At 49.4% G+C, this 17,879-nt stretch overlaps 2 protein-coding genes, 1 long non-coding RNA gene and 1 pseudogene across 5 annotated transcripts; 1 reads left to right on the forward strand and 3 right to left on the reverse strand.

Annotated features, from left to right (window-relative positions):
- Positions 1 to 810: 810 nt before the first annotated feature.
- On the reverse strand, positions 811 to 9,151 carry LOC120671217 (annotated as a pseudogene). Its single transcript, XR_005673544.1, has 9 exons — positions 8,826 to 9,151; positions 7,922 to 8,142; positions 7,339 to 7,404; positions 7,021 to 7,158; positions 6,753 to 6,830; positions 6,605 to 6,655; positions 6,465 to 6,499; positions 2,599 to 2,707; positions 811 to 1,299 (listed from the first exon to the last, which is right to left on the reverse strand). The product of XR_005673544.1 is annotated as a nudix hydrolase 2-like (transcript).
- LOC120671218 lies at positions 1,382 to 6,233 on the forward strand. The gene is made up of 2 exons (XR_005673545.1): positions 1,382 to 2,173; positions 5,946 to 6,233. It is a non-coding gene; the product is annotated as an uncharacterized LOC120671218 (long non-coding RNA).
- Positions 9,152 to 10,279: 1,128 nt separating the features above from the next.
- LOC120671219 (protein STRUBBELIG-RECEPTOR FAMILY 8-like) lies at positions 10,280 to 17,769 on the reverse strand. 2 transcript variants are annotated; one of them, XM_039951499.1, is made up of 16 exons: positions 14,964 to 15,489; positions 14,754 to 14,886; positions 14,091 to 14,162; positions 13,942 to 14,007; positions 13,792 to 13,863; positions 13,629 to 13,700; positions 13,435 to 13,506; positions 13,278 to 13,343; positions 13,116 to 13,181; positions 12,715 to 13,031; positions 12,155 to 12,411; positions 11,676 to 11,947; positions 11,454 to 11,589; positions 11,168 to 11,307; positions 10,925 to 11,081; positions 10,284 to 10,720 (listed from the first exon to the last, which is right to left on the reverse strand). In XM_039951499.1, the coding sequence occupies exons 1-16, from the start codon at positions 15,049 to 15,051 to the stop codon at positions 10,568 to 10,570; spliced, it is 2,139 nt and encodes a 712-aa protein (XP_039807433.1). In that variant the 5' UTR covers positions 15,052 to 15,489; the 3' UTR covers positions 10,284 to 10,567. The 2 variants fall into 2 exon arrangements, with proteins under 2 accessions (XP_039807434.1, XP_039807433.1); XM_039951500.1 differs by lacking the exons at positions 14,754 to 14,886; positions 14,964 to 15,489 and adding an exon at positions 17,729 to 17,769 and having other exon boundaries at positions 10,280 to 10,720.
- LOC120671221 lies at positions 15,486 to 17,719 on the reverse strand. Its single transcript, XM_039951502.1, has 2 exons — positions 17,122 to 17,719; positions 15,486 to 16,563 (listed from the first exon to the last, which is right to left on the reverse strand). The coding sequence occupies exon 2, from the start codon at positions 16,458 to 16,460 to the stop codon at positions 15,519 to 15,521; it is 942 nt and encodes a 313-aa protein (XP_039807436.1). The 5' UTR covers positions 16,461 to 16,563; positions 17,122 to 17,719; the 3' UTR covers positions 15,486 to 15,518.
- Positions 17,770 to 17,879: the final 110 nt, after the last annotated feature.

Genomic DNA, 17,879 nt, shown 5'->3' on the forward strand with positions numbered 1-17,879 from the left:
AATGGATGTATTCCGCCTGTATTTGCGAGATTTCGTTTTTAATCGCGATGATCCTGTATTTATAAAATTTGAAAAAGATTTATTACGCGCACCATATATTCTCTCTTGTTCCACAACATCAATCGGTGCTGACAGTGGGTTCCGCGGCGGTCTCGAAGGCACCCCGCGGGCCTTGGTGTCCCGAGGTGACCTCGGGTCTACCCCGGGAGGTGGCTCGAGCCACTCCGGTTTTACCGCGACAGGATGTGCAGTAAATGGTGGTGGGCCCCGGTCACCGTCCATTTACTGTTCGACGGGACGTCGCCCAGGGATAAGCTATTCGGCCGTCCATCTTCTTATTGAGCGCATGACTCCCTCATAATCATAATATTTTTACAGAAAAACCGCACCTCCTCGGGCTCCGTATCGAGCCTGGCGGCTTGGCGCCGTAATCCTTGGGATTTCCCGCCTGGTAAATATCTTTTTAATAGGCGGGTGTCTTCATGGGGAAGGTATTTCCTTCCCCGAGCTTCTCGCGACAGGCCGGGACCGGCCCGCTGCTTGTGGGCGCCCATTCCCATGGGTGGTCGTTCTAGGCTGGGGCTCCCAGGGTCCTTCCAGCTGATGTCACCTTCTGACATCACTAGTGGGCCATCTTCCCTTAATTGTACACTTGTCTCGGGTTATAGGTACCCCATTCCCATTACGCAGACAGGCGGATCCAAGAGTCAGCATCATGTAAAACCCATATCGTAATTAGTAAAAAAACATATCGTAATGAAAGTTAAATTATAAATAGAATAAAAAAATTCAGGGTCTAACACAAAGACCAAGCAGAAGTCTCCAGTCAATTCCAACCAGCATTTTATTGTCTGTATGTATACCTACAAATACAAATCCATAAGCACAACAGTTTCAGCTGTACTTTTGGGTTCCTATATCTCCTTTGAATTACAGACACAAGCGGCAGGCAACATACGCTCAAAATCAAGTGCCGAAGGTCCCTACCAATTGGTGAACAAAACAATCAAGTAATGATTCAAAGTTTCAGACCCTTTTCACAGACCAAAGCGAAATTTCAAGTTTTCAACTATCTTGAATTCATGTGTATTACTGACTGCTTGATCCTGAAGCCCTGTCGAGGTCCCTCCTGTTCATGTAAAAGGAGGACAGTTTATCTGTGAATGCCGATTTTACGGAGATCGGCGAAAACCCTGCATATTCCTTGTCCACTTTAGCTAAACCCACTTTGAGGATGTACTTCACGAATTCGTGTTTCTGGACAAATGGCTGCGCTGCAAATTCCTCCACTGGCACCCACTGCAATTGAGAAGTAGCGTGTCAGCAAAGCAAATATTTGGTCAAATGCTGCTTGAAGAACTGAAGCAAAACCTTTAAGGGCATCACGAGTGTATGAGGTCGCCACGGACGTTAAGCTGGGTCCCACAAAAGATAAAGCCTCCTCCTGATATGTAAGAGACCGGCGAACGACCTGATAGCTCGGTGGTGAGTGCTCTGGCGGTGGCCAGCCCGCCCACTAGGGTTCGATTCCGTCGGGAGCAACCCGGTGTCGCACGGGGGTATTTCCCAAAGGGGACCGGACTGGTGTATATGTGTGTGGGTGTGTGTGCGCACGTGTGTTGCCCGGTAGGCGTATTGTGAGACTTTTCTGACAGCTTCATCTGTGTCTGAACGTGTCGTTAGGTGCTCATTCAAGTTTTTAAATGATTTCCCAGTGCTCTGGGTGTTTAAAAAAAATATGTATGAGACCGGCAAGAGACTTTAGGGTGGGCTCCACACGGGAAAAAAAAATCACCGCTCACCCGCAAGGCAGAAAGCAGCGCACGTCGCGGCGGAACTTTCCCCATCTCTTCCGAGCCCCTGCGTAGGTATCGCTGCAGTTCTCGTCGCCGCCGCCGATTTGCTTGCTCGCTAGCCGATTCCACATCTATACGCCATGGATCTTAAGCCTCTCTCATCGTAGAGTTTGCAGATTGGGCTTCCTGCGGGAGCGCCGGAGGGAACCTCCGCCGCCGGCGTTGACTTCTGCGGCCGGCTCCGCCCTCTTCTTCCCCAGCAAGGTCCGTTGTGGGAGGAGCTCACCCACGTTGGAGGCCATGGGCATGATGTCACCTGGACGCTGGGCTTTTCTGGTTCCGGATCGAAGCAAGGCACCAGCCGACGGGGGCCGCAGGTCTCGCTCGCCGTTCTCGCGGGACGAGGCTCCGCTGCAGTTGGCCGCCGTGCAGTTGAGTCACTGCGTGTGGGGCCTGCACGCGTGGGGCCCACGTGGCAATGACCCAACTACAGAGGAGGTAACTGCAGCGGATCCGGTTCCGTTCTCGCGTGCCATTTCTTCTCTCCCTTCTCTCTCATTTTTTTATTCTTTAAGGCCGGGACACAAGCTTGAGGCCGGTCCTCAAGCTCTTCGTCTTAAAACCCCCTCCTAGAACCGGCTCTACTATGTATGAGGTTGAACTCAAGGGTCTTAAGACCCCCTTGTTTCACACACTAGGGATGCCCTAAGAGGTAGGTTTTTTGGATGAAATAATCATTAACAATTTTCTTTGACGGGAAAATTCATGAACAATTCGATGTTGGTGTTTTGGTTCCAAGTACCTGGCATGCCTCTATTTCTGAGTCTTGCTTAGTAATGTCAAATGAAAGTGGTCGTAGCAGGCATACAAAAAATAGATCCGATTTATCAAAAAAGGCTTTGTGGCTCTGCCTGCAAATGATACAGAGATTTATCAATAGATTGCATCAACAGAATGAAAATAAAGGAAAAAGGGACTCAGGTAAATTTCATATTGAATGGAAATGCAAAGCAATAACATTTTTTCCCTTTTTGGTTCTCTAATATAACAACAGTAGCTAAGAAATAAAAATATCTGCACATAGTATGTTGAATAATACTTGTCTTTCTTTCTGGTGTCAGTATATTGGGTAAGTGTGACAAGATACCTGGTAAGTCTATTGTAACGCCCCTGTGTTAATCAAAGTGCTAATCACCTGTTAACTTGCTAATTATGGGCCTAAGCAAGGTCATTAGCGTTAATCGAGTTCGCATAGTAAACCTCAATCTAGCCGTGTTCGCCCACGTTTTTCTCCTTGATCCGAGCCTCAAATCAACTTTCGCCCAAAAGCAAAGTTGTAGATCTTCCCTTCCTCTACAACTTTTATTTTGGTCAAATTTCAAATTCCTATATGAAATTTTGAGTTTGATCCGGTCAAAATCAAGTCCAAATCGGTCAAACGGGTTCACTGTTCCTCCCTGTGGCGTCACTGTGCTCGCCGACGCCCATACCGCAACCGGCGTGACCCCGTCAGCGACGCCACACGTCGGCCGTCACGGCGAACCTCGGCGTCCGAACGAGCTCGCCCTTATCCACGCGCGAGCCTATCCGTTTCCCATCCCCTTCATCTTCTTCCTCGCGCTGGCGTCCCGCAGAGGACGAGCTAAGCTGCCGCCGAGCTCTGCGCCGGCCAAACCCCGCCGCCCCCACTTCGTTTCTTCGCGCCCCAAGCCGTGCAGCCTCGCCCCGCAACTCCTCCACCCATCCCCGAGCTCGATTGAGCCCTATGCCGGCCGAATCGGCCCCGCCATCGCCGGCCGCCATTGACGTCCTCGCCGGAGCTCCGCCCCTCACGTCGACGAACCACTCCGGCCCTTCTCCGCTCGATTGGACGACGTGGTGAGCTTCCCCGTGATCCACTCTACCTCCCCGGCCCTTTCCCCGTTCGATTCCCGCGCAGCCGCGGCTGCCCAAGCGCCGCCGCGGGCCGCCTCTGCACGGGGCCCCGCGGTGCGGCCGAGCGCCCCCGCCCCGTCGGCCTGCCCTGACGCCGCCGTGTGCGCCCCGCCGCCGACCGGCCTCGCCGCCGGCGGGGAACACCCCGCGCCGCCGCCGCGCCAGCCATGGCTGGCCGCGCGCGCGCGAGCAGGGGAGCTGGGCTGGGCTCCCTCCCACTGATGGGTGGGGCCCAGTCGTCAGCCCCCCTATTTAGGTTTTCTTCTTTTTCCAAAATCATTTATTTCGGCTGAAAACTTTGAAAAATTGTAAAAAATATAGAAAAATGCGAAAAATACAAACTAAATTTTGTTGGGTTGCTTAGATCAAGATCTTCAGAGGAAAAATGCTCATGCTTGTGAAATGTCACTTTTGCCCTGCTAAAATTTTGGGTTGTGCTTAAGCTAGTATATTTTGTATCGGTTGTTCGGTTTGTCTAAAAATTATGAAAAATTGGTAGTAGCTTACTCTTTGTACGTGTAGTTCGCTGAAAAATTTTCAGGTGCATAACCTATGTGCATATTTGTGGATCTAATATTGCTTGATTTTCATTCTAGGGCTAAAATAAATGTTTTCGGCCATCAATAAATGTTGGTAAATTATTTCTGCATTCCTTATCAGTAGTTTTTCATGATTGATAAGTTGTGCTACCAGATCCTTATGGCATGTTAAGTTTTTGTGTTTAGCTAGTTCCTAGCTTTAGTCTTCCTTTATTTTCACCGTTGTTAAACAATGCCTTATTGCTTCTTCCTGTTTATTGTATGCGCCTAGCTTTCTTAAAGCAAGTTTAGTAGTGTCGTTGAAAGGAAACACTTCAGGCTAAACTGGGTTGGAAACTGAACCCTCCTAGTAGCACCAAGTCGTTTCTTTTTGCTTGGTTCTCTTTAATTGCTCGGTAAATGATTGCCAGTCATGTCTTTCTTTTAACCGCATTGCATTGCATCGTTTTGAAATGCATTGCATCATGAGCACTCCTATCATTTCATGCACCATTTTAATTATTGCATGTCATCTTTTTCATACGCATAGACGCCACGAACGAAGCCGTCTACGAGTTGGTCGTTGAGCCGATCCAGGAGCCGCAAGCCGGGGAACCGCAAGCCGACGAAGCAGCTGAGCAAGCTACGGAGGAAATTGCTAACCCCACTGACCTACAAGACAAGCCCCGGAGCATAACCCCTAATTTAGTATATTAAGGTTTATTTATGTATTTATGCATTTACGTTCTAGGAGTTGGATGGAACCCTAGTATGCATGTTCTCCCTAGGTACCCGTGAATCTATACTAGTATTCAGATGTCGTTAGAAATGCTTTGCTAAGTAGGATCTCGGTAGAAGTCGAGTGATTCCTGTCACTCGCGAGATTTACGATCTTGTTTCCTATGGAAAGTGGTTTGGAAATGAATCAATAAGAAAAGAGAAATGACGACCGGGCGGAGAGAAGTTGGTTCCGGATATGAAATGGATGGAAAGAGAGCCTCCGCCTATGTCAATTGAGGATCGTACCGTTGTTGGTAGTGTTGATCAAGTTTGAACAGTACTGACCATATGCCGGGAGTAGGAGGTAGTCGAAACCGATAAGCTAATTACCTGATTTGCAACGATACTTTGAATCGCGACCTGCTACTCTGGGAGTGGTATGATGGCGGGTGTTGGAGTGTATGTCGCCTCCGGGTTCTCCGGGAGTTCGCTGTGAGGGACCCTTCACCCAGATTTTGGCAGGCGTGATTCAGACGTCGGGGCGAAGATGGGAACGGTTGACGTGTGTGGCCCGACGGGGTTTACGCGTGTCGTGTGAGTTAGGTCCACATTGCAAGGTTAAATCGGATCGATTCGCCATCTCTCTCGGTTAAGAGAATCTTGGTCACTTTGTCACATCGTAGTAAAGAAGTGGAATGAGAACGGAATGGAAATGTTGGGTTTGTATGTTACTGAAAGATAATTTGATCTACCATGTGTGTTCTAGATGCTATAGCGAACCTAGTTGGTACTCGAATACTAAACTTGAGCTAAAATATTGGAAGTAAGGATTGACTACTAGTAGCTTTTCAGCAAAACCAACTCCAGAGCCAAAAATCTTTGCATGTCTAGATATTGGGCTAAGTATACCCATAGTCGGGTAAGCCTTGCTGAGTATTAGTATACTCAGGGTTGTTGTTGTAACCCTTCTGAGCAGGTTGTATTCCCGCTGACTTCGAGGAGGTCTGTGCGTCCTGGATTGGACAACCGCTTCCTCAGGGTTGGACCGTCGAGTGGGCCCTGTCTTCCCCGTGAAGTTCGGGCAGGTTGGCATCACATCGGTGGGCAGGATGTGAGGCCCACTTTTATCGTCGTTCGTAGTACTTATTGTATTTTGAACGCTGTTTTAAACTTCCACTGTGTGTTTAAACTCTTTAGTTTTTATTCAAAACCTTTATGTAAAACCCTTGTTGTAAATTAATTTGAGAATCTCTGTATACTTGTATCACCTGTGCTCGTCTTCGTGCGAGTCTTCTAGTGCAATTGTGATCCTGGAGTACAGTAGTTTAATCGGGAATTACCCGACGGACTGCCAGATTACACCATTTTAAGTGCGTGGAAACTTGATTATTCATTAAGATGATAGTGCACTTAAGCCGGTTTAATTTGTGCGGATCTGCTACATCTATGCTAGATAAATATAGGAAAAAACTGGAATCAGAAGTCGAACTGTTACCTAAAGGCAAGCACTTCAACAAATTCTGCATCAATCTGAGATTCAGAAAGGAAAAACAAATGAGTATGAGCAACCATGACAGGATTTTATACCAGACAAAGTTTATTAGAAACTTGACTTCTGTTTACACTAATACATACCCCTGTTTCTTCTTTTACTTCTCTTACAGCACCAACATTTATATCTTCCCCCTGTAAGTACCAATATCTTGTGAATACCACAGGACAAGTTGGTAATGAACAGACAACGAATAATATCTCTACATGTTCAGATCTGAATTATTATTACTGGTTCAACTACTCCAGTTGGAAATTTCCATACACCAAGGCCTCGAAGTACACCACTCTTTTCTTGTACAGCCAAGACCTGCAAAAGCAAGAATTTCAGGGATAAGGAAGATAAAAACCTTGTCAAAGGATGATGCTTAATAGAATATCTGGTTGTCATAACTCATAATGATAGATAATTGATTAACAAAGTTATTTAGGATCCTTAAAGGAGGTAACAGAGTAATAAACAAGCTAAATCCTTAAAAATTATCGCATTCATTTTGTACCTCTCTTTTGTCATTCATTATAAAAGCTCCAATACTGACACGGTGGGTTGCATTTACTGGTAGCGTATGTGTTGTTTCTGGAAGCCAGTACGCAAGCATCAAGTATGTTTCCTCTGCATGATGGTACCAGAAACCTTCCTACATACACAATGAAGTTAAAGCATTTCAGAGATAAAATCAATTGAATCAAACTGTGAACGTTACCAACTACTATCTAAACAGTAAAAAACAATAGAGTTATGGTGACTCAAATATTGAATACACAGGTTACATCAAGTCATATACAACTATAAATATTGAAAAGGTAAGTTTAATTACCTCCACAGCTGGTGTAATAAGGTTGGAAAGGGTAATAGGCAATTTGATCCAGACACCTCTTATTCCCTACAAAGAGAAAAGTACAAAATAAATTACAACCATGGGGTTGGTAAATGTAAAATTCTGAGATAAAATTCTACTTCAATAACAAGCAAGAGCAAGTTATGCATTGTAAGTTTGTAACTGCATGTCTGCACCTCTCCCGCTTAAGAGTTAAGACACCCATGAATAACTAACAATATTTTTTTTTAAACTTGGCCAGCGAATGATGATGACGATGATAATGTGCAAGCACAGTTCTGCGTGTCTATATGTCAGATGCTGGATATGGTTGGTGGCTGTGGCTCCTCAGCCGTCACAGAAATATACACCCTAATTAAATCTTTGGCATAGTTGTTATGCAGAGCACCATGAAATTTTAATTTCATGATCCTACTATACAGTATACACTGGTGCCACCATGGATCTATGAAATAGATTATCCACTGTACAAATTTAAAATTTTGGGATAGGCTGATGGATTCTAAACAAGTCACCACAACATGATAGAATACATGGCAACTTAGAGGTTGAGGGGGGTCACCTGCTCCCTCCATTTCGCCAATGCTGCTTTCAGTGAAGCTGAAAACACTCCAGGATCCATCGGAGCCACCATCTCAATAATAACACCTCCGTGCTTGTCATTCACAAAAGGTAATCGCTCGATGTTCCTCTCAGCCACAGCCAACTCCGCGGCCACTGTTGAATTCGTCGAACCTGACATGGCTCTGCGGCCTAGCTCGCCTATCCGTCCTCTCCCTGCACCTACCAAAGTCAGACGCAACAAAATCATGAACTGCAGCTGCGCAAAGGTGCACATCTACAGCATTTAGCTTAAACAGTCTCGCCGTACCATGCCCAAACTAATTGACAATCCGAAAAGGGTAGTCAGTAGTGTGGGGAAGGTGAGTAATTTGGGATGGGTGGGAAAGGCAGCAGCCGCTAAATTGTCATCGTGCATGCCATGCCCCTCTCTTTGACTGTCCATCGTCGTCACCCTTTACGTCCATCCACCTATTTCTGTTCCCGTTCTCCTAGATCCAAGACCAAGACCCGGAATCCCAGAATATGGGAGCGGGCGTGGTCCACGTCTAGTGACCCCTTCCATACACCTATTCCATTTCCTGATGATTTCTGTGCGGATTCAGGGACCTCGGGTGGTGTCATGTCAGATGACCACGGTGGTTTAGCGCCGCCGTCAGACGTACAGGGCGTCAGGACGCCGCGTAGAAGAAACTAGGCACCAGCACGACGGCGATTCCAAAAGGAAGCCAATCCTGATGCGGCGAAACCATCGGCGAGCACCCGTGCGGGGGTGTTTGCGGCGGCGAAAACAGCTCCCCCGATCCGCTTCCCTTCCCCCGCAACGCGACGCGAGCCTACTGAACGCCACGGCAGCCAGACGGGTCGGGCGCGGCGAGTGTTGGGTGAGTCGAGAAGGAACGCACCTCCGGTGCCGTGGAGCGCGGCGCGGGGGCGAGCCGGGCGGACGCCGAGGGATCGCGCCCGGGAGGCGTAGGCGAAGGCGGAGTAGGAGGAGGAGGAGGAGAGGCCTCGGTGGGGCGGGGCGGCGGCGGCGAGGCGGCGCGGGAGGAGGAGGTGGCGGAGCGCGCGCGCGTGACGAGGAGCGAGAGCGAGTGGGAGGCCATCCGGCTCAGCGCATCCCCACCCCGCTTTATTTGGGAGGGAGGAGGGGAGGAGCAGGTGGCAGCAGCTGCCCAGGGGAGGGAGCTGCCGGCCGCGGGCACAGTGGCGCGCGCGGCGCGGCGCGGCGCGGCGGGGGGAAGAGGTTGGGGGGGCTCGTCTCGTGACTCGTCCACGGCGCGGTTGCCGGCTCGCTCGTCGGTTTGGCTTTGCCCGGGGCGAAGCGGAGGCCGCGGGTGTGTGGCCCCGGCGTGGCCGTGTCTGTGTGGCCCGGCAGGCCGGGACGGGCCCAGGCGGACGTCGCGCGGCGCACGGCCGCACGCACGAGGCACGACCGGCCACGGCGCGGCTGCCTTTCTGGGTGGGAACGGGGCGGCGGGCCGCGGGCGGCGGGCGGCGGGCGGGGCCGCGGCCACGCTGCTGGCTGGGGCCGAGCGGGAAAGCGACGCGGCGGCGGCGGCGGCGGCTCGGTGGCCGTTCCCGCTGGCGCACCCGCCGGTCGGAAAAAAAAATGGCAACGCTACGCTACGCGCTCCTGCGACTAGGCTTTTACGTGTTGGTTCAAGCTTTGGTGACTGGACGTCGAACCACTCCGATCCGTCCACTCCGGCGCCGGGGACGTGACCATCTGACTAAATCTGTCGTTACGCGCCTGCCTAATCCTCCCTATTTATCCCGTTGATCCAATCCACTCACTTAAGCATAAAAAAGATCCACTCACTGACAGTCCAGAGGGCAGGAGCATGTCACCCAGCTAAATGACGACCAAGTTTAAGGTCTTACGCAAAACAACAAAACTTCTCGTGCAGCTTCTCTGAAAAATTGAAAAATTAAAAAACTAATTTTTATGGAAAGCAGAGAAACTCAGTTTTATGATTTTTTTCAGCACAAAAAGCTCAACATATCTTTTAAAAATTACTGTTATATTTTTAGAAAAAAAAATCTGCAGTAGTTTTTCAGAAAGCCGCGGCTCAAATAAACAAACAGACGGTTAGTGCTGCATGTTGACCCGGACGAATATCCCAAAGCCATCGGCGTCAAGCGGATCCCCATCTTATCTCGCGTTTGACACATGGGCACCGGCCGTCAGCCGCATGATCGCCATGCGGTCCAGGCAACGGGCCAGCTCGAATCCCGGCGCTGCAAACCGGCGCCGCAAACCGGACCTCGAATCCCGGCAACGGGCCAGCTCGAATCCAGGCAGGGCGGCAGGTCGCCGTCTGCAGCCGAAAGGCGCCAGCGTTGGCAGGTCAAGAAGTCCAGGCACCAACAGTCTTTTCCTTAAAAAAAACGCAGGCACCAACAGTCTGACACAGCAAAACCCACATGTTTCCCTCCTATATATTCACTGTATAATCACCACTTGCAAGAACCAACGCACACTATGCATGCCCCGATCCAAGTAACCCCAAAGCACTGCACATCACATTAACAGAGCACAAGCACAGGGCACAAACAAGATCATCTTCTTGCCCATTCGTTGCTCCGATTCCAAGCAGTATGCTACTTGAAAAGCAGCTTTGTTCTCAGTCCGAACTCTGAACTTTCAGAAGGTGTCGCTTGCGCCGCCCTCGCGATCGGGCACCCTGTACGAGTACCCGAGATCGTCTGACTGCCGCCGGATGATGCTGGCCCTCTGCATCAGCCGCACCAGCTGCTGCACCACCTCCGACATGGGCGGCCGGAACTCCGGCTCAGACTGCAAACATTGACCACGCGAAAGCACAGACACGTACGTCAGGGTGATCTTTAGTCCACCTCTGAAAGGGAGTGATTTGGCTCGCATGGCGGCCGCACTAGCCTATTTCAGTTCTTACCATTCGACATGCAGAACAAGGTTTTCTCTTTCTCCAATGGCCAGATGGCGACATGGATGCAGCGGAGAAAGGGTTAAAGAATGTACCTGGACGCAGATCGCGATGATGTCGGCGAAGCGGGAGAGCGATTTCGCAGGGTACAGCCCGTCCATGGCCGGATCCACCATCCTGGCGAGCAGGTCGATGTCGTGGAGCTGCGGGGTCGCCCACCGGACAAGGGACTGCTCGGACCTCTCCCTGGACCTGCAGAAACGACGCAGCCACACCCAAAATCGCATCATGAACAAGTTGCCGTCTTGATTTCTGAAAGTTTCAGCGAGCATGTTTACCTATCCAGCGGCTTCCGGCCTGTCAGCAGCTCCAGCATCACGACTCCGAAGCTGTACACGTCGCTCCTCGTGGTGTACGTTCCTGACATGGCGAACTCCGGGGCGCTGTACCCGAACGAGCCAACCACCTCAGCTGAAACCTGGTGTCCAGCATCGCAGTGCTACCTTCTTCAGACCAAGAAGCAACTAGAGAAAAAGTGAAGAACAAGAAGCAACTAGAGAAAAAGGTTGAAGACGACGCTTCTGAAACAATTGGCGTTGACGGGCTTGCAGCCGCATCGCTTACCTCCCTCTCAGGGTTTGGTGAGAGAGCAGCAAGCCCGCAGTCAGACAGATGCGGGCTGTACTCCTCATCGAGCAGGATGTTAGACGACTTGAAGCTCCTGTGCACGACAGGGGGCATGCACACCTCGTGCAGGTACCTGGAGAATCAGATCAGATGCTGCAATGTCAGGTCAGAACAACACGGGGTTCTGAAGATGCTGGATTGCTGGAGTTGGCGACGCACTCTAGAGCGCGGGCGGCGCCCAGTGCTATCCTCACACGGGTGTTCCATGTGAGTTTCTTGCTCATCCCGTCAGAGAAGTGCAGTATGTCATGAAGCGTGCCATTTCCAATGTACTCGTACACGAGGAGCCTTTGCCCGTGCTCAACGCAGTAGCCTGTGAGAGGCACGATGTTTGGATGCCTGAGCCGTGAAATGTTGGAGATGACCTCGAGGAAATTTTCTTCTTCATACAGGGACAGTGAGGCACTGTCTATCTTCTTGACAGCAAGTACCTGTTATCACAACGCCCAATTCAGTTTCAGAGTCAGGATGAAAGTAAACTCATGAATGAAATAGCATAGAAAAAGGGGAATGCAGGGCTATGTTGTAAGCAATGCTATGTGAGAAGATTTGTATTTGGCCATATGTAAGGAGTGAATCTGAAAAACAAATGACATCTCGCAATTTTCAGTTAGTCAGGTATTTGGGTTTGCTGTTACCTTCCCGTTGGGAAAATCAGCCTTGTAAACACGACCAAGCGAGCCCTCGCCTAGGAGAGAGTCTTGACAGAAGCTATTCGTAGCAACTTGGAGAGCAGCAACCGTATATGAAGTGGCCGTCACAGGAACCTTTGCCTTTTTTGCAGTAGAACCATTTGCACCATAAACTCTCTCAGGAGTCATTTTTTGGAGATCTGAAGTTGCTACCACAGCATTTTCATGGCTGTTGTTCGAGATCGGGATTTCCCTATTAGATGCTGCAACAGAGAAACATGAAGGGGTGAGAAGATACAAAGTAGCATTTACAGATTAGGAAGCCAGGCCTCCATAATCTGGTTCGTAATTACATTTTACCAAAAAGTTGTTGTTGCATCTTTTCTCACCGAATTGCTATACTTACATTTTCTAGAAGTACATGTTTAAAATTTTATTTCCTATTCATTAACCAGCAACAATAGAGCAATCTCACGATCTTTATCTGATAAATTATGAACCACTAAATGACAAGAATGCTAGTATGGTAACAGAACACTACAATGCACAAAGAAATAGGAGCATACCTCTCTCTATGTTTACTGAAAGAGAACCTACAATATCTTTTGGTTCACTGCTCCCATCATCATTTCTTTTCCGGGCCTTGTAAAGGCAGAATACCAACATGAAAAGTACGCAGGAAGCAACAGCTATGGAGCCAACAGCTATCCCTACAAGAGGACCTGTTTGCAGCTTCTTGTCATCTTGATCAATAGGAGTGTCAGCGGCAGTTGGAGCACTAACAGGTCCTTGAGGATGGTTTGGCTGATCACGTGGATTCTTTGGTGGTGTGAGAGTTGGTGGCGGGGAGGCAGGCATATTGACAAATGAGTTTCCTCCAACTCTATGGTACAATTGCACTAAACATCAGCACAGAATATACAAACGGTTTCCATAAGAAAGGGAAGTAAAGCATATTGGTGCATACATCAAATTTGGAATGGAGCTGAATTCTTGTGGTATCATGCCGCTGAAATTGTTGTTTGCAATATTTCTGTTTGAAGGTAGATCACAAGACATAATAAGTTACCAGATAAAATGCTATGAAGGGAAAATTAGCAGTCATATTGATATGTGGGAAGTCACTTACAGTGTCGCAAGGCTTAGGTTGCTGAGGACATCAACTGTGCCTGATAGTTGATTGTTTTGCATGCAACTACATGTCCGGTTAGAAGAAAACTATCAGAAGTTCAGAACCATGAAACTGAAAATCTGAAGTACAAATGATGGAAGATCTAAATACTTACAGGCTAGAAACTTTTGACAGTGATCCCATTGTAATTGGAAGATTGCCCGTCAGGTTGTTGAAAGATATGTCTCTGAAAGGATTTTAAATACTGAATTTTTAGGGCAAATCTATACCTAATTGATAAGGAAGAGGATGTGCAATATTGAAATAGTATGTGCATAACTAATAATTCAATGGCTCAGTAGACCTTACAGTTCTGAAAGTGAATTGAGGCTTCCAAATAGTTCGCCAATTTCCTGAAATAACGAGTTGTGGCTGAGATTGCTGCATGCAGTGGTTCTCTTGCAGTTAGATTGTGTTAACTATAAGGATCATCACAGAACGAATTACATCTTTGTAATGTGCAGCAACTTACAGGTATTCAAGTGAAACCAAGGTGGATATGGAGTACGGGAGATTACCAGACAAGTTATTTTTAGCCAAATTCCTGTATTCACTTTAAATAAAAAAATTTTGCCAGAACCAAATAGAAAGAATCAACATGTACAGGTTTGGGAGAATTTACAGATAGGTAAGGTTTGATGGCAACTGGTAAGGAATTGAATCATGCAAGAAGTTGTTACTTAAATCCCTGAAAGATAAGAAACGAAAGCTATAAATTATGAAAAGGACACTAAACGCTGAAGAATTGTAATCTCAAGTGTTAGCTCATACATTGTTTTCAATGCCTGTAGACTGGACAGTTCGTAACCAAGAGTACCATTCAGCTCCATACCAGAAAGTTTGCTGCAAAGTGTCGAAAGAAACAGAATAATTCAATGTACTTTATTCATAACTTTTTAAGTAACAATTGTGGTTAAAGGCTTATGAACTTCAGTTATAAATGCTGAATAACATTTACTATTTTACCAGAGCAGAATCACATAATATTTTTTATTCTAATGAATTACATAATCTCTGACCATAACTCTCTTCATAGCAAGCATGAAAAGGCAGTACACTATATCAATATTATACCATGGACCAAGACAGTATGATCATTGAGCTTACTATATTACTTTGGCCATAACAGGAGCAGCAGCAACCCTTCTTTTGGGAAAAAGCAGAGTAGCAGCAGCAGTGGATGTACTACTTCTAAATGCTAGGCACCACTAACAAACTTTCCAGCAAGCATGAGAATAAAGATTCAGATACATGAGCGCCTTTCCTCTATCCCATTCCACGGAGGGGAGTTGCAGTTGGGGAGAAAAAAGACCAAAACTGAAGCACCGACAGCTCAGATTTCGTCAAAGCAGGACTGACAGAACGTGGCAGAATATCTTGCCGTCTTCATGGGTACAAAGTTCAGAATTGGCGAGCGAGTGAGAGTGTCTTTACAGGGAGGTGACGGCGGTGCCGGAGCAGGAGACGCCCGTCCACGCGGCGCCGCAGGGGTCGCCACCGGCGGCGGACCAGCCGGTGAGCTGCGCCGGGCTGTTCCAGGAGCTGTAGAGGTTCCCCAGGGCCGCGACTGCAAGAACCAGAGCACCTATCACACACAATGCATTGGCAAACGGAAAAGCGATGCGGCATTCCGGACAGCATTACCGTCGCCGGCGTCGGTGTCGGCTCCCGCCACCGCCAGAAGCGCGAGGACGAAAAGGACGCCGGCCGAAGCGGCGCCCGGCGCCGCCATTCCTGGCCTCTCCCTGCACGATCACTCCCCTTGTCCCTCTTCTCCGCCCCTTGTCCCTCAAATACTACAGGGGAAAAAGAACTCCCTCTTCCGGCCGCCGTGCTCTTCTAGCTAGGACGTACCATGGCCATGGCCGATGATCACCACGGCTTTATCCATCAGCGCCAGCTCACGCGCTGGGCAGCGGCGCGCGATGCCATGCTTGCTCCGGGCGCCCTGCGGGAGCGGGATGCAGTGTGGTGTCGGCAAAGCTTAATTCCTCTCTGTGCTGGGCAGTGTGGGCGCCCGGTGGGTTCGCTCCGGGCCGATCGATCTCTATCTAAATGCGTGGGAGGAGAATGAAGAGGGAGGTGGCCGGAGCGGGGCGGCGTGATGGGCACTACCAAATGTGGAGTGCGACCCGGGTCTCGCACCGATGCTCTGCTCGTGCGCTGCTGGCTGCTGCCGGTCGAGGACGATCGTGAGCCCTAAACTACTGAAGAAAAAAAGTGGGTGCTCGGAGTGACGGGTGCCAGAATGATTGAGACTGACCGACAACTCTTCTCTCTGCAGAGAACGGATGAAGCTCGAAACGGCACCATTCGCCTTGTACAGTCAGTAGGCAAATGTTCAAACCAGAAAACTACTGAATGCAGCAGCAGCAGCTCGCGAAGAAAAGTTGGTGGCGACCGGTAACCCTCGTGTTGATTATTCCCCCGTTTCTTCTTCCCTCTCCACGGTGTCGATGGGCATGCCATGTGCCGAGGGGATTCTGATTCGGACGCTGCTTGTGTATCCGTACGTGACTTTGTGATGACCTGCATGAGCATCAGTGCATGTGTATGAGACAGTAGTGTGAGCTCGAGGTCCCCCAGCCCCTGCTCGTGACAGGTGGGGCCCACCGGCGGTAAGGGGCCCCGCAGGCGGATGAACTTTCCAAAGAGCCGTGCCAAAAGGACAGGGAAGCGAAGCCGCCCCCCAATCAAACAAAAACGCGGCACCAAGCAAGGCGACCTTGAGCTTCCGGCCTGTACATCTTGTCTTGTCCTGCGGCGAGATTCACCCCCCACCTCCCCGGCCGGCGAGAAGCAGCCACACCCCGATGCAGCGATCGGCGGCCACGCCGTGCGCGCGCCCCCGCGTCGCGTTCGGCCTCGGCACGTGCTGGCCGTTCCAGCCCGGCCGCCCGGCGTCGTCGCTACTATGTAAATGAGCCGCGCTAGGTAGCTAGCAACCAAACGAATCCGCGCGCCCGGCCGTCTTGTCGGCGGCCTCCGGCGAGGCCTCGTGCCCGTGCCCGGTGTCGCCAGCTCCGGCGCGTACGGAACGGCGGGCGAGGCGTGAGGGCCGTGATCCAGGGATCCCCGACCGGATGGAGGCACCAGCGCCATCATGCCCGGCTGACCACAGTGATGGGAGGCGCCAATCATTGGGTTCTCTCTGGCGCTGGGGCAGCCGAGCGGACGCGGACACTCACCGTCACCGACTTGTTGGGTGGTGCTCGTCGACTCGATTGGCTCAGGCTGGTCCGACCTAAGATAGCAATGGGTAACCGAAATCCGAGTACCCGATGGGTTTTACCCGATAAGAAGATAGGTATGAAATAAGTTTTCTACCCGTGGATATATTATTGGGCAAAATCTTATACCCGTCGGGTATGACGGGTACGGATGCGGAGGTATACTACCCATACCCGCCTACCCGCGGGTATTTCCCGCACAAAAAATAAGTCATCTTAAGTGTCTAACTCATTTTAGCCCATATGGCCTATGAATTTGGCCCAAATCCAATTAATCCCTTCTAGTATATATATTGTTGAACTCTCCTTCAAATCCTACTCCACACTCACTCCAATTTTAGTTTGAAATGAATTATTTTTCATATGAATATGTGATATTTATATGTAATTCTCGGGTATGCTTTTCGGGTACGGGTTACCCGTCGGGTATAAATTACCCGCCGGGTACTGGTATGGAAACATTTTCCTATCCGTGTACGGGTAACCCGACGGATAAAACTTAGTTCTAGCGGGTACGGGTATAGGTGGCCAATACCTGACGGGTATGTACCCGTTGCCATCTCTAGTCCGACCTGGATCAGAGAGGTGATAACTACGAGAACTCATCTGCTGCGGTCACTGATCACTCCCAGTCTGCTTGCTGTCGACGCTTCGGAAGCCACGCCGCGGCCACGGGCCACCGGCACGGTGACAGGATTGGCGTTGAAAATGAAGGGGTAACGGAACAGTGATGGCGCCGATGATGCAGCTAGCTAAAACCGGATGCGAGGTTCTTCGCCATTGAAAGCCGGATAGCAACGCGCAGCTAGCTAAAGCAATGATGCAGGGTTTTCGCTGTATTCTTAGACAGCGACCGGCAAATTTTGAAATGAAAATTTGACGCAAAAAGCCTCGGAGGATGCATTCCAGCTACCTACAGCACTGAGGTTTAACCGTCCCCCAGGAGAAAAGATTAAAGGAAATGATACAACGGTGCCAACTCCCATGCACAGCAGTATCTCTTTTTTTAAAAGAAAAATGCATATTATTAAGATTTGGATTCTTGATCAAGCAACAATGGTCAACAAAGGAATGGCCATTTAGCATTGGAAAAGACTAGCGATCGACCAGACTGGACCAAAAGGGATTAAACAAAATTATTCCAGCATGTTATCATATGCGAGCTAGACCACAACTCACCTCGCACATCGCAATCGTCCGGACATCAGTAACCGCAATCAGGAATAAATTGGCCATCTGGTGCAACCAACCTTGTCCACAAGTGCCGACATTCTACCAACCAGCGGGGGATCAGATAAGAACAAGAGGGCACTTTAACCCACCAAACACT

This window comes from Panicum virgatum, chromosome 4N (assembly GCF_016808335.1).
Source record: "Panicum virgatum strain AP13 chromosome 4N, P.virgatum_v5, whole genome shotgun sequence".
Classification (NCBI taxonomy): domain Eukaryota; kingdom Viridiplantae; phylum Streptophyta; class Magnoliopsida; order Poales; family Poaceae; genus Panicum; species Panicum virgatum.

What these genes read in the sequence shown, in the direction of transcription:
- LOC120671221 (XM_039951502.1), bottom strand. Translation starts at nt 16,460, where the DNA reads ATGATTGGCGCCTCCCATCACTGTGGTCAGCCGGGCATGATGGCGCTG.
- LOC120671219 (XM_039951499.1), bottom strand. Translation starts at nt 15,051, where the DNA reads ATGGCGGCGCCGGGCGCCGCTTCGGCCGGCGTCCTTTTCGTCCTCGCG. An exon ending in CGACACCGACGCCGGCGACG is followed by an intron (nt 14,887 to 14,963) that starts GTAATGCTGTCC and finishes TGGTTCTTGCAG; the next exon opens with TCGCGGCCCTGGGGAACCTC. An exon ending in GGCCGGAAGCCGCTGGATAG is followed by an intron (nt 11,082 to 11,167) that starts GTAAACATGCTC and finishes TCGTTTCTGCAG; the next exon opens with GTCCAGGGAGAGGTCCGAGC.